Source organism: Podarcis liolepis, assembly GCF_965112155.1.
Source record: "Podarcis liolepis genome assembly, chromosome: 10".
In the NCBI taxonomy this organism is placed as follows: Eukaryota; Metazoa; Chordata; class Lepidosauria; order Squamata; family Lacertidae; genus Podarcis; species Podarcis liolepis.
This window is the reverse complement of record NC_139562.1, coordinates 67,097,060-67,112,315: the sequence shown is the minus strand read 5'-3', so window position 1 is coordinate 67,112,315 and position 15,256 is coordinate 67,097,060. Positions and strand designations below refer to the sequence as shown.

Below are 15,256 nucleotides of genomic sequence, written 5' to 3'. Positions count from 1 at the left end.
AAGCACATCTTGCAGTAACCAGAAAAATGACATTTTCTGTTGTGGTGCAATGATTTAGATAGAATAGTCTCTGCCCAGAAATAAGGCATGTGCTGATGAAGAGGCCATTTTGACGCATGGTGGAAAAAGTACTCATTACTAAGACCCTTTGCTGGTTATTGACACTAGGTTACTGGTAATTTTTTTTTAGCTACATGTTATATTGACTGACACTGCTACTGGGTTTTATTGATGTTATTGTATTTTAATGGATGTTATTATAAACAACCTTGAGAGTTTTCATAATAGGAGATTCAAAAATATTTTATCATATAACTAATATGGAGTTAAGTATATTTGAGGGTGTGTGTGTGTATATATATATATATATATATATATATATATATATATATATATATCCAATCTTCAGATTAATATGGAAAAAGATGAAACGGAATTATGGAAAAGCATGTGTGAAAGTGAGACAGATCAGAGACACTAAATTTGTCCGTCGACCACAGCAAACTATGGCAAGTTCTTAAAGAAATGGGAGTGCCTGATCACCTCATCTGTCTCCTGAGAAATCTCTATGTGGGACAGGAAGCTACAGTTAAAACTGGATATGAAACAACTGATTGGTTCAAAATTGGGAAAGGAGTACGACAAGGCTGTATATTGTCTCCCTGCTTATTTAACTTATATGCAGAATTCATCATGTGAAAGGCTGGGCTGGATGAATCCCAAGCCGGAATTAAGATCGCCGGAAGAAATATCAACCACCTCAGATATGCAGATGACACAACCTTGATGGCAGAAAGTGAGGAGGAATTAAAGAACCTTTTAATGAGGGTGAAAGAGGAGAGCGCAAAATATGGTCTGAAGCTCAACATCAAAAAAACTAAGATCATGGCCACTGGTCCCATCACCTCCTGGCAAATAGAAGGGGAAGAAATGGAGGCAGTGAGAGATTTTACTTTCTTGGGCTCCATGATCACTGCAGATGGTGACAGCAGCCACGAAATTAAAAGACGCCTGCTTCTTGGGAGAAAAGCAATGACAAACCTAGACAGCATCTTAAAAAGCAGAGACATCACCTTGCCAACAAAGGCCTGTATAGTTAAAACTATGGTTTTCCCAGTAGTGATGTATGGAAGTGAGAACTGGACCATAAAGAAGGTTGATCGCCGAAGAATTGATGCTTTTGAATTATGGTGCTGGAGGAGACTCTTGAGAGTCGCATGGGCTGCAAGAAGATCAAAATTCTTAAGGAAATCAGCCCTGAGTGCTCACTGGAAGGACAGATCATGAAGCTGAGGCTCCAATACTTTGGCCACCGCAGGAGAAGAGAAGACTCCCTGGAAAAGACCCTGATGTTGGGAAAGATGGAGGGCACAAGGAGAAGGGGATGACAAATGATGAGATGGTTGGACAGTGTTCTCAAAGCTACCAGCATGACTTTAACCAAACTGCGGGAGGCAGTGGAAGACGGGAGTGCCTGGCGTGCTCTGGTCCATGGGGTCACAAAGAGTCGGACACGACTAAACGACTAAACAACAGCAACAACAGTTTCCATTGCTCTTTGCCACCATACATTTAGGACCATGTAATACAAAAAGAGTTAAAAAGGAAAAAGCATCACCTTTGAGGTTTAATTGTTAATAAGTTACATACAAGAGTCCTCTTTGGAGAAAGTTATTTGCGCTACTGCAGTTGTATGTTGTAAAACTCAAAGAGATTCAGTTTACAATTTTGAAAACATGTTTCGATTTTGCTTTTTTAAAAAAATATATGGAAAAAACACAACCCAAAATGAATTCAATGCATACAACCCGGGAGAAACTCATGAACCTAAAGCAATTTCTATTCTTGTTGAACCAACAGACATTAAAAACTGCAGAGAGATAGAAGCAAAGCTTTTTATTTCACATATGCTTACGCTTGATTTTTAGGAATGAGACAATTAAGCATGGAAAAAGTTGCTTGTCTCCAGAATGAGCGTTTGTTGCATTCCTTCATGAACTCACGACAGTCCTATTGCTTAGAAGAACTGATCATGGGAGAAACTTCATTTGGCCTTTGCCTACCCAATGACTCCGCTTCCGTTGCAATGCTTCCCACCATTCGGAGCATGTCCCATTTACACACAGGACATGTCTGGTGATTCATAAGCCAAGGATCAACACAGGCTTTGTGGAAAAGATGTCTGCAATGCAAGACACGGGTTATGTCTTTCGGCTTGTACATTTCCAAACACACCGCACAGCTCTCTCCACTCGACCCAACTTCCTTGTCGTCCTTCTTCAATGTGCGAAGCTCAAGATCATTCATAGCCTTACCGATATCAAGTTCCTGCGGCCATCTCTGGACCGGGTTCCTTGATCTCCGCAGCCTTGCGGCAGAGTAGCAGGTGCAATATGCCACAGCAAGGGAGGCAAAAACAAAAATGGTACCCATGTAATGGGTTATCCATGGGTAATGGTGCTTTCCGACATCAATGGTTACCCTCACTTGGATGCCATTCTGAGCCAAATGCAAAAGATCTGTGCCTTTCAGGTTGCTGATCATAACTGAGACAATATCTTCCGCCCCAAAGTTATGCATGGGAAAGATAGCATTGCCTGTACCTGGATAATTATAGATGATCACACCGGCAGCTCCCTTTTCTGCGGCCACCATGATTTGCTTTGCAAATGAACACCGTCCCCTCATGATGAGAGCTAGCCAACTGTCCCCGTTCGCTGGCTTCTTAAAATGTGTTAAAGAGCTACAGGCATTTTGATGTAGACCCTCTGGAGGCACCACAACCCCAGACACCTTCTTCAAAGGAGAGGCTCTCGCAAACACCCCGTTTTCCAAAATCTCCCACAAAGTCCGATTTGCTACTAGGAACGATATGTTAAGATTGGCAACCCAAAAGGCGTCAGCTCCTGAGCTGTGCATACAGAGGGCGAGGAGGAGGCCAAGGTGCAGGTAACAAAGAGATGTTGCCCTTCCTCTTCCAATGGCAGTCCCAGGCATGCTCATCTTAGCACCTGCAAAATAGCTGCTGAATCAGTAATGCAGGACCGGACAAAAGTCGCCAGCATGCCAAAGCTGAGTCGCTGCTAGCAGAGAGATATTAAAAACCTATCCCCCCCAAAATTGCAGAGAAGCAACCTCAGCAGGCTGTCCAGGCTTAGATACTTGGCAAAGCTTTATGGCAGGTGGCATCAAGCAAAAATCAGGGTGGCTTTTCCTCCAGTGAAGTAGCTCATTGTTACATAATGAAATTATGACATCGTGGACAACTCTGCCAATTAGCACTGACTTAGGACGTGGTCTATATAAAATCTTACTGGCTCAGCATCCAAATACCCTTTTGGGTGTGGGTGGCACTGTAGTCTAAACCACTGAGCCTCTTGGGCTTGCCGATCATGTCGGCGGTTCAGATGCCCACAATGGGATGAGCTCCTGTTGCTCTGTCCTAGCTCCTGCCAACCTAGCAGTTTGAAAGCACACCAGTGCAAGTAGATAAATAGGCACCACTGTGGTGGGAAGGTAAACAGCATTTCCGTGTGGTCTGGTTTCTGTCACGGTGTTCCATTGCGCCAGAAGCGGTTTAGTCATGCTGGCTACATGACCCGGAAAGCTGTCTGTGGACAAACGCTGACTCCCTCAGCCTGAAAGAGAGATGAGCGCCACAACCCCATAGTCGCCTTTGACTGAACGTAACCATCTAGGGCTCCTTTACCTTTTACCTTATACTTTTATTATCCCCTCCCCCACCACACAGAATGCGGATGTACAACTAAAGTATTGCATAGTGTGTAAATCAATGTTCACAACCTTCTGGGTAACTTTTACTGGAGGGTTTGGCATCTAATAGAAGTCTGAAGGTATGTGATGCTGTATCGTTACAGCTTAGGTGAGCAGATAGCAACACACACAACTGTTTTTCGCTGGTGCACTTTAGTCTATGCAATATTCCACTGTCAGGTTCTGACTCTCTCTGTTAGAGCGCTGCAAAAAAATGACCCCCCAGCTCTGTCGTTAGATTAACGTACTAACTGACAAGGTGTGAAAATGCCGCCAGTTTTCACTCTCAAGGTTTTGACGTATGAAGGTCTTAATGGCTCAGGACCCCAGTATCTTCTGGCATATCTCTCCTTATATGAACCTACTCAGACCCTTAGATCTTCATCCAAGGCCTTTCCCTGAGGCTCAGAGAATAAAGGGACCCTTTCAGTCATAGTTCTCTCCATCTGTGGAACGCTTTCCAGTGAGGTCCGCCTGGCACCTTTGCTGTCATTTTTTTCTGGCACCAAATAAAATCTTAGCTCCCCTGCCCCACTGCCTTTTGATGGACTGGGGTAGTTATACTTTTGCTGTTAATGTACTGCCCAAGATTTCTGCAGGTATTGGGCTGGAGGTGTTGTTCTATCTATTTTTATGAATTCCAGGTAGACTGTGACTGTGGCTGGTTATAAGGAGCATAATAACTCCCTTGTTACGACGATTCCTCTGGCTGCCAGTCTGTTTCTGGGCACAATTCAAAGTGCGGGTTATGACCTATAAAGCCCTATATAGCTTGGGTCCAAGCTATCTGAATGACTGTATTCCCTCATACAAACCTGCCTGGGCTTTGAGATCTTCATGGGAGGCCCATCTCTCAGTCTCGCCACCCTCCCTGTCCTGCTTGGTGGAAGAGGACCTTCTTGGTAGCTGCTCCCAGACTTTGGAACACCCTTCTCAGAGAAGTTAAGACTGGCTCCCTCCCTCCTTGTTGTTCTTCCGCCAGCAGGTAAAGACCTGCTTGTTCCAATAGGCTTTGGGGGAACTGACTGTTGTTTTTTAAAGAAAGGGCTGGTGCTGTAGGGCTTTTATTCTAATTATCTGTATTTTTAAAATAGATATCACATATATTATTTTAATTCTATTAGTGTTCAGTTGCTTTCAATGATGGCTTTGTCCATGTTTTTAGCAGTTTCTGATTTATCCGTGAGCTGCCTTGAGTCTGTGTCTGGAGGAAAAAGTGGGAAATTATTATTATTAATAATAATAATACTAATTTCCTTAGAGGCCCTTCTGAGTATCTTATTTGAGGGGTCCAATAAAATCATTACTAAATAGGTGGCAAAATATCTGAATGTCTGTTAGTGCTGCAGGGATGGTTAAAAGAGGTAACCATCATAGCATCTCAAAGAGATGTTCAGATATTTTGTCACCTATTCCGTAACTGGTTTAATAGACCCCCTTGTTATTTTTCTTCCTCAAAAGCTGCGATGATGTATTTTTTTACATGATATTTCTTTGTGGCTGGTTGACCATAATATGTATTTGACTGACTGCTGCTACTAGGGTTATCAAATATAGTTAAAAAGAGAAATAATGTTAAATATGCTTCTCGTATGGAGGTGATGCTTCGGTTTAGAATCCTCCACTGGCATTGTAAGTTGAACATATGGATAGAGACTCCAGCACAACAAAAAGTGAAGAGGAGGAGCCATATGTTTTTGATTCCTCCTCTTCACTCCCTGCCAACACACTCTAGGAAAGATGAGGCAAAGGCTCATGCACTGTTGGGCTAAAGCCAGTTATCTGGGATTAACCATGGAGCTTTCCTCCCAAACACATTTTTGCCTAACATTATTTTTCAGAAATTAAAAAGTAGATGCATATGTATCTCAACAGAGAAATGGCAGTCCCCCTCTTTAGTTTTGTCCTCCTTGGTAGGAGTAAAGCAAAAATGCTTTCAACAAGCAACCTGAACCAGTGTGCGATGATTGATCTTGTGCTTATGGATTTAATTGAACAGAGTCTCTGGAAAAAATGAAATACTTTGCAAGGATATATGAAATACTCCCTGAACTAGGAGGCTTCACTCAAGACTGTTGTTCTCACATATGAGCACAGCCATCTCAGAAGCCGATTGCTGAATATATTCTTCTGTGAAATAAAATAATTTTGAATCTGTGAGCTGCTGAACATACACTTAAGATTTTAATTAACGGTCCCAGCTACCAGTAGCCTCAAAGGCAAATCATTTCCCCCAATAAATATCAGTTCTTCACCTGTTTAGTGAGGAGAATACTTTTATACATGCTTTCTGAAAGTTAAAGCAGTGCTGGAAGCCTCACGAGATACAAGTGATTTCATCCCTCTCAGTTCCTTTGGATAACAGCATGGTTGCAAATAGGGCAAATGCCACGCTTTAGCAACCAGCGATCAATGCACCTTTTGTGGAAGACGTGCCGGCAGGTTAAAATACGCACTACCTCTCTCGGCTTGTATGTCTCCAAGCACACCACACAGGTCTCTCCTGCGAGATCCGTTTCGTTCCTTTTCAACTTGCGCAGCTCAAGCAAATCTACAGCTTTGCGGAGTTCTGCCTTTGCTGCCCTGACACTCCTCTCTTCTTGTCTTGCCCCAGTCTGCCCCGGAGTGCAGCACAATGCTGCGCAGGCAACAAATGCCAAAAGGAGGAAGAATAAACACAGGTAGATCTTGTAGAAGCACTGCATAGCTCCCACTTCGATTACAGCAGTGACCTGGATACCATCCTTAATCAACTGCAAAATTGGGTTTCCTTTCAGGCTGCTGATCATGATGGTGGCAATATCGCAGGCATCGTCGCAAGTCAAAATGAGAATCTCTCTGTCTGGATGCGAATGGTCATAAATAACAACACCTGTGGCACCTTCTCCTACAGGTGCCTTCCTTCTCCTTTCAGAAGCATCACCTCCTCTTGCAACGAAGGCTATCCAGGACTCAGTGTCCGGTGGTGTACTGAACTTAGCTCCCATGATGTAGGCACCTTTAGCTTCTGTGGGCATCTTTAACTTCACCAACAGCCCTACCATCTTCTTTGAAGGGAGGTCCTCCTCAAAGGAAGCTGGATTTTGTGCTACTGATATGGCCCACTTCTCACTGTCAAGGGTTAGATTAATATAGCCAACAGAGCAACTTGCAGCTTGAGAGCGAGGCACACCAAATATTAGGGAGAGGCTGAAAGCCATCTTCCAGAAAGAGGAAACATTTATTCCACCATTGTTGGGAAGTTTCATTTTTCTTTTGCAAGCGGCAAAAATAAAAATCCAAGCGATGACTCACATGGTCAAACAGCCAAGGCAACATGATGAACAAAGATGTCTTTCCATATTTGTAGAAAGATCAAAAATCCCATTGACTAGAAAGGCGCCGCAGACTCTAAACCTCACAAACATGTATACGTAGAATTTCAGCCCCCACTCCCCTTAACTCCATACCACTAAGACACAGAACCACCACCATAGATCACAACATGCAGGTCTGTCATCAGGAAGAGAGCTGTAGCCATTGTGACATCAGAACTGCCTCAAATGACCACTCCTTCCTTAGCTTACTCATATTTTAAAGGGAGGAGGGGGAAGAGAGCAGGGGAGAGAAGAACAAAGAAACTTCAGGTCCACAGGGAAAAATAATACACACCTCCAGTCCAAATTCTTGAAGTATGAAATAGGTAGAGCTCCCTACAGAGATGTTTTCATTTGGGGTGGGGCAGGCCTCCTCCCTTGAGACGTCTGCTGGTGTTTTGGGGGGATATTCCTTTACTGGTGAGGGAATTAGAAAGATCAGGTATCCTTTTTTTCTAGCGAATACAGATGTTTGGTTTGCACTGTGTCCACAAAATCAAGTTGATGGCCCATGTATGGGATCATTGAAACCACCAACCATTTCATTTTATGCTGTGTACTTTTTTATACAGACTACATAATGGCAAGATGGCAAATCCTATTCTCTCTCTCTTTTCCTTTGATATTCTTGACCTGAGCATCAATACCACCAGCTATGCCACTTTTGTTTATATCTGCCCCTTTAAAATATTGGGGGAGGTGGTGGTTTCTACTACTTTGACAATTTAGAGCATGGGTAGGCAAACTAAGGGCCAGGGGCCAGATCTGGCCCAATCACCTTCTAAATCCGGCCTGCGAACGGTCCGGGAATCAGTGTGTTTTTACATGAGTAGAATGTATGCTTTTATTTAAAATGCATCTCTGGGTTATTTGTGGGGCATAGGAATGCATTCATTTTTTCCCCTTTCAAAATATAGTCTGGCCCTCCACAAGGTCTGAGGGACAGCGGACCAGCCCCTGCTGAAAAGGTTTGCTGACCCCTGATTTAGAGAAAGAGCCTATGCCGTGATTATTGCAAAACAGAGCCAAAGCTCTCTCTTCCAATTTTCCAACAGCCTAGGAATAATCTTGAAGTCTCGTTAATTTTTAAATGGGACTGATAAAGAAAAAAGAGGAGTGATTGTATTCTTCTTATAACAACAGTTACAGTTTCAAGCAACTTTTCAAGCACAGTGGAAGGACTTGCATGAAAGCTCACATTCAGCCAGTATGAAAGCACAATGCATCTCCCAAAGAATTCTGAAAACTAAGTTTACCCCTCACAGCGCTATAATTCCCAGCACCCTTAACTACATCTCCCAAGATTCTTTGCAGAAGTCATGTGCTTTAATTGTATGGTGTGTACACAGCCGACAGTCAACAACTCTGGTGTGATTCACAGGGAGCTAAAAACAGAGCTTTGAGTCTATTGTAACCACGGTGAGAAGGTAACTAGAGAAATAATAATCTTTTTATAGTTCTTCCATGATGTTTCCTGGCAGTATAAAATTTCCTGAAAACTTACAGGCTCAGTTCTGATGTAAATTCTGCCATTCAAAGTGTGGTTTATGAAGCCGAGAATGAACATCACGGTCCTGTACTCTGTGTCTTTCCCTCATGATCCCAGCAAATTAACCAACATTAAACTAGAGCTCCCCATTTCACTTCAAATAAGGAATTCTGCTTTCAAGGAACCAGGATTTCCACATCTAAGCTGCAGCCAATTATTTGGTCCTTTTGTCTCTTTCTGCCTTCATAAACCCTGACTTGTGTACATTCAGGTCCACAAACTGGGATATTCCAAGTGGGAATCAAGGCTGTGGGGTGAGCTAAAGAATGGGAAATTGCTAAAGGCCTCTGGTGGATCTCTGTACCATCTAGGAATAAACATTGTAAAGTATCTGGTACCTCCTACGCAGGCACCATTGAAAGCAAAATATACCATGAGATACTAGGTAAAACACAATCCTGAAAATCACACATGGAAAAAGGAATGAATGAATGAATGAATATTTATTATTTACACCCCACCCATCTGGCTGGGTTTCCCCAGCTACTCTGGGCGGCTCCCAAGAGAATATTAATAACAACAACAAAAAAGCAATCAAACATTAAGAACTTCCCTAAACAGGGCTGCCTTCAGATGTCTTCTAAAAGTCAGATAGTTGTTTATTTCTTTGACATCTGATGGGAGGGTGTTTTACAGGGCGGGCGCCACTACCAAGAAGGCCCTCTGCCTGGTTCCCTGTAACCTCACTTCTCACAGTGAGGGAACCACCAGAAGGCCTCAGAGCTGGATCTCAGTATCCGGGCAGAACAATGGGGGTGGAGATGCTCCTTCAGGTATACTGGGCCGAAGCCGTTTAGGGCTTTAAAGGTCAGCACCAACACTTCAAATTGTGCTTGGAAACATACTAGGAGCCAATGTAGGTCTTTCAGGACCGGTGTTATATGTTCTTGGTGGCCACTCCCAATCACCAGTCTAGCTGCCGTCTTCTGGATTTGTTGTAGTTTCCAGGTCACCTTCAAAGGTAGCCCCATGTAGAGTGCATTGCCATAGTCCATACCACCAATTGTTTTTGTTAAGAAACAAGAAAACAAGCAAGCCATTGACAAAATAACAGATCTGCATTATGGATCGGCACTTGAATGGTCGTCCTATCCGAACGTTCCTCCTCTTGTAATTCCATCAACTTGAGTGAGGGATGGAAGAACAAGGAAGGATGTTTTTGCTGGTGCCTGCCCTGTCAAATGCCCATTGCCACGTTACAAAGTGTGGCAGGGGACAGGGAGGGCTGAGGTGGAGAAGCAGTGTTAGGCATATAGCCTCCCCACAGGATTTATGACCCTGTTCAGTGTGGGTTTTAAATCACGCAGGGTGCCTACACAGAATTCCCTTCGCCAGACTTTCCCCATCCAATGCATGGAAGACAGCGTCAAGCATGCAGTACAGAGGGCAGAGTCCGTGAACATTGATCCCTCTTTTCCCCTCACCTGGCGATCAAGAAATAGACCTTTCCTATAGAGTTCCCCCCCCCCTTCCATATTACAATTCTACCAGAGTTATATACATAGTGCAGACATCTTTCCTCCAATGAATGATTTGTTGCTGGGAAATCTCATTTTTCTTGCACTACACCTATAACAGGTTTTCATCCTGCATTTATCAGGGACCTGTAGAACACAGTTCTGCCAAAAAACCACGGGCAACTTGTTGGTTGAGGACTCTTCCTGGCCCGGCTACATCACTGCGCATACATGCAGTGGTGGACCCACATTTTGGAGGTCCTAGAGCTTCAACTGTTATGGGAGCCCCTTCGCAACAAGCTCTGGGTTAACCACTGTTATCTTCTTCAGTTGGGTTGTTTACAACAACCCGTACAGCCTCTGTGCTGCTGACTTTCAAATTTTGGGATTGATGAAATATATGCAATGAAAAATTAAGCAATTTGAGTTGTGCAACTCAAATTGGATCTAACAGGCCAAGGTTTCCCAAATTTGGGGGGTCTCCAAATTTGGACTACAACTCCCATCATCCCTAGCTAGCAGGACCAGTGGTCGGAGGTGGTGGGAATTGTACTCCAAAAAAACCAGCTGGAGAAACCCCAACTTTTTTAAGCAACGTGGACTAAAAGTTGATTCTGGGACCCCTCTGGAATTAGGGGCCCTGGAGCTTAAGCTTCCTTAGTTTCATAGTAGATCTGCCCTTGCACACATGGTGCCCAGACTAACAGAACTTTCTAGAAGGGTTTTGCTTAGTAGACAGAACACATCCCAGCTGCAGCACTCAAGCACTTAAACATTCCTTACAAAGAAGTGGTAAATGTCATAAGGCTTCCTCTTCTGTCACAGAAAGTGCAAGACTTTTGCAAACCTTTTTTACTGGTTTTAGAAATATTTTCCCATCTATTGTAGCCCGCCTCTGTTTCCTCAATCACACATCCCATTGTGTTGCCCATGAGTAAGACCACTGGCTGCAAAGCAATCTTCCCATGCATGAACATTACACAGAAACGTGATTTCACGCTGCTGGCACTGGATTTGGTGCAACAGAGGTTTTGGACCAAAAGAAAAGCCCAGTGGTTCAAAAATAATTTGAAAAGAGCCTCTCAATGCAGCCGTGACACAAAACTGATATATATTTTCCCCCTCCTTGGTGAATCTCTGTTGCTAAAAATGCAGCTGAAATATTGTTTCAACTTCAGAGGCTTTTCAGGTGACAAAATAAACCAATTTTGTGCTTATGGGTTTCTTACGTGAACAGAGTCTCTGGAGAAAATAAAACACTTTGAACGGATATATGAAATGCTTCCTGAGCTAGGAGGTTTCACTCATAAACTGTTGATGTTACACAAGAGCCGACACACCCCAGAAGTCTATCGCTGAAGGGATTATTCTGCGAAAGAAAAGTTTCAGATTTAAGAGCTGCTGATCATGCGTTTAGGACTTTAATTACCGATTACAACTGCCAAAAGCCTCAGATGCAAATCACCTTCCTCTGACAAATATTCGTTCTTCATCTGTCTAGTGAGAAGAATACTTTTATATATGCTTCTGGAAGCCACGCGAGGTGCAAGCGACTCCATCCTTCTCAGTTCCTTTGGATAATGGCATGGTTGCAAATAGGGCAAATGCCACGCTTTAGCAACCAGCGGTCAATGCACCTTTTGTGGAAGACGTGCCGGCAGGTCAAAACACGCAACACCTCTCTCGGCTTGTACGTCTCCAAGCACACCACACAGGTCTCGTCCGCTAGATCCATTTCGCCCTTTTTCAACCTGCGCAGCGCTAGCAAGTGAACAGCTTTGCGGAGCTCTGCCTTTGTTCCCTGGATACCCCTTTCTTCATGTCTTACCACCATCTGCCCCGGAGTGCAGCATAATACTAAATAGGCAACCAGAGTCAGGATGAGAGAGTAAGCACACAAATAGATCTTCCAGAAGCACTGGGTCGTTCCCACTTCAATGACCGCAGTTACACGGATACCTTCCTGAATCAGACGTAGAATCTGTTTTCCTTTCAGGCTGCTGATCATAATTGCAGCTATGTCCCCTCCATCCTTGTGGGTCAAAATGAGAATCTCTTTGTCTGGACATGTATGGTCATAGATGATGACTCCGGTAGCACCTTTCCCTGCAGCCACCTTTATTTTCTCTTTGAAAGTGCAACCACCTCTTGCAATGAAGGCTATCCAGGCCTCTGTGTTCGGTGGAACATTGAAATCCGTGCCCAGACTACAGGCATCTTTTGCTTCTCCTGCCGGGATCGCCAACACCCCCACCATCTTCTTTGAAGGAAGGTTCTCTTCAAACAGTGGCGGGTTGTACACCTCAGACATGGCCCACTTCCCCCAGTGAAGGGTCAGGTTCATATAGTAGATGGACTGACTCGCTGCTTGAGAATGAGGCAGGCAAAAAATTAAGGGGAGGCAGATAACCGGTTTCCAGCACGACGAAACCTTTCTTCCATAGTTACTGTCAAGCTTCATTCCTCCTTCCTGCTTTTGAAAAAGGCAAAAAAGAAAAGGGAGGGGGGAAAGATCCAAGTGATGGCTCAGGTGACAAGATGCCAATGGCTAATGGTTTCTTCAAAAAAAGATGGCACAGATAGCTAACATTTCTTTCCACGTTTGTGTTTTGGAGAGATTGTTCTTGGGATCAGCCTACCCTTTTGACAGCCATGTGAAGTGAGGTGGTGCCAAGTAGCAGAAGACAGCATAAACAATGGATTGACTCATATAAATACTGCAACCCTATTGGCCAAGAGTCTAAAACTGGCCACAACCTTCCTGACATAGCAAGTATCATCTGATTTCATGGTCCTAGTTTAACTTCTCAGCTATCAGGGCTGTTGAGGTGGCAAAGATAACAGAAAACTGCATAATGATTGTGCTGTACAGTATAAATCTTTTTTCTCCAAATAATATTTTCCAAGTAACAGAGGCCATTGATTCATCTCAGGTGTGGAGATCATCACCTAAGACCATGCTGGCAATACAAGGCACCATCGTTCTCTCTAACTAGTAAAGGTAAAGGGACCCCTGACTGTTAGATCCAGTCGCAGACGACTCTGGGGTTGCGGCGCTCATCTTGCTTTACTGGCCGAGGGAGCCGGTGTACAGCTTCTAGGTCATGTGGCCAGCATGACTGAGCCGCCTCTGGCAAACCAGAGCAGCACACAGAAACACTGTTTACCTTCCCGCTGGAGTGGTACCTATTTATCTACTTGCACTTTGACGTGCTTTCAAACTGCTAGGTTGGCAGGAGCAGGAGCAACGTGAACTCACCCTGTCACAGGGATTTGAACCGCCAACCTTCTGATTGGCAAGTCCTAGGCTCTGTGGTTTAGACCACAGCGCCACCCATGCTGGTGTAAAACAAGTTTTAATGTCTGCAGCAGTGCTCTCTACCAGAAGGGTTTCCATCAGCAGTCATTTTTGCTTGTTGAGAAAGAGAGAGAAGAGATTGCAAAGTCCACTCCAGAATAGACAACATGGTTCACTGAAGACTTCAGGTTTAATCGTGCCCTAATAACAGGAAAGGGAAAAGCTATGGGTGGGCACAAGTCTCATTCATGTGTAATGCATGCTTCTTCTTTTTCTTTTTGCAAATAATTTTTATTTAGTTCTACACATTTAAGTTTATAATCATACCACATCACATCCAGAGTTACAAGATTTCTCCGAATCCCTAGACTTCCCACCTTCCCTTCCATGGGTTCTGTTGTTAAACCTCTTCTACTGCATCTTTTTTTTAAAAAAAAATCAAATTTTTAATAACTCCATTATATACATAGTTCTCGCTACACAAGTGTTATTGCAGTCCTGCTGATATTTTCAACTGCTTACAGTGGTCTTCAAGGATTTTTTTTTTAAAAAAAATCCCATTCCTTATTAAAGTTTTGCTCTTCTCTTCCTGGTTCCTGAGCTTCCTGGTCAGTTTTGCCATTTCAGCATAGTCCAACAACTTAATCTGCCATTCCTCTCTGGTAGGGACTTTATCTTCTTTCCATCTCTGGGCTAATAACATTCATGCAGCTGTCGTCACATACATAAAAAGTATTTTCTACTCCCTTGGAATTTCAGCACCTACAATTCCTAATAAAAAAAGTCTCTGGTTTTGTTTTGTTGTTATAAAAGTTACTTTTCAGTTCATTATATAACATTTCCCAGAATGCTTTTATTAGCAGTGGTAATACATGCTTCCTTGAGGCAAGAAGATTCAGAATTCCAGAGGCAGAAAGACAGAAGACACGGAGTGAATAACAAGATTGGGTGGTTATCATTAAAGGAGTTAATTTGCACAGCCCTAAGGAACCTTGGGACATGGGTGGTGCTGTGGGTTAAACCACAGAGCCAAGGACTTGCCGATCAGAAGGTCGGCGGTTCGAATCCCCGTTACGGGGTGAGCTCCCGTTGCTCGATCCATGCTCCTGCCAACCAAGCAGTTTGAAAGCATGTCAAAGTACAAGTAGATAAATAGGTACCGCTCCGGCGGGAAGGTAAACAGAGTTTCCGTGCGCTGCTCTGGTTCGCCAGAAGCAGTTTAGTCATGCTGGCCACATGATCCGGAAGCTGTACGCCAGCTCCCTCGGCCAATAAAGCAAGATGAGTGCCGCAACCCCAGAGTCGGCCACAACTGGACCTAATGGTCAGGGGTCCCTTTACCTTTACCTTTAAGGAAACCTGGGCACATCCCACACTCTCCAAGGGTTCCCATATAGATGCCAAATTCAAGCTAGACCTCCAGGACACCTGATATTTAGGCACACCAGTATATAAAAAATTAAAGCTTTACAACACAACCTGTTGTTGTTAAACCTATCTTTAGTTGCTGCTTTTAGAATTAATTTTAGCCGGTTTTACAATAGGTTTGTAAACTGCCCTGGAGACACACGTCAAATGTGATTCATAAATCAACACCACCAGCACACCGTAATGGGCTACAGCTAGGGTCAAAGTGCAAGGGTGTCTACAGAATTTACCATGAAGCCAGACGATGAAGCCAAAAGCAACATTATGGTCCACATTCTTTTACCAAAAGTCTGTTAACTGCATAGTTCCCCCCTCCTTCCTATGTAACTTAAATAAGTTAATGTTCTATTGCTCTTTATGTTCTCTGTCTGTTTCCTTGGGGAGTCTGTTAACA

The 15,256-nt window shown here is 43.7% G+C and overlaps 2 protein-coding genes across 17 annotated transcripts in view; both read right to left on the bottom strand.

Annotated features, from left to right (window-relative positions):
• CADPS2 (calcium dependent secretion activator 2) overlaps positions 1-15,256 on the bottom strand; it is a 368,776-nt gene that overhangs the window by 243,794 nt on the left and 109,726 nt on the right. The window lies entirely within an intron of this gene.
• Positions 1,882-3,212, bottom strand: RNF148 (ring finger protein 148). Its single transcript, XM_083462467.1, has one exon. The coding sequence runs from the start codon at positions 3,001-3,003 to the stop codon at positions 2,011-2,013; it is 993 nt and encodes a 330-aa protein (XP_083318593.1). The 5' UTR covers positions 3,004-3,212; the 3' UTR covers positions 1,882-2,010.

Coding starts and splice junctions, on each gene's coding strand:
- RNF148 (XM_083462467.1), bottom strand. CDS start 3,003: ATGAGCATGCCTGGGACTGCCATTGGAAGAGGAAGGGCAACATCTCTT.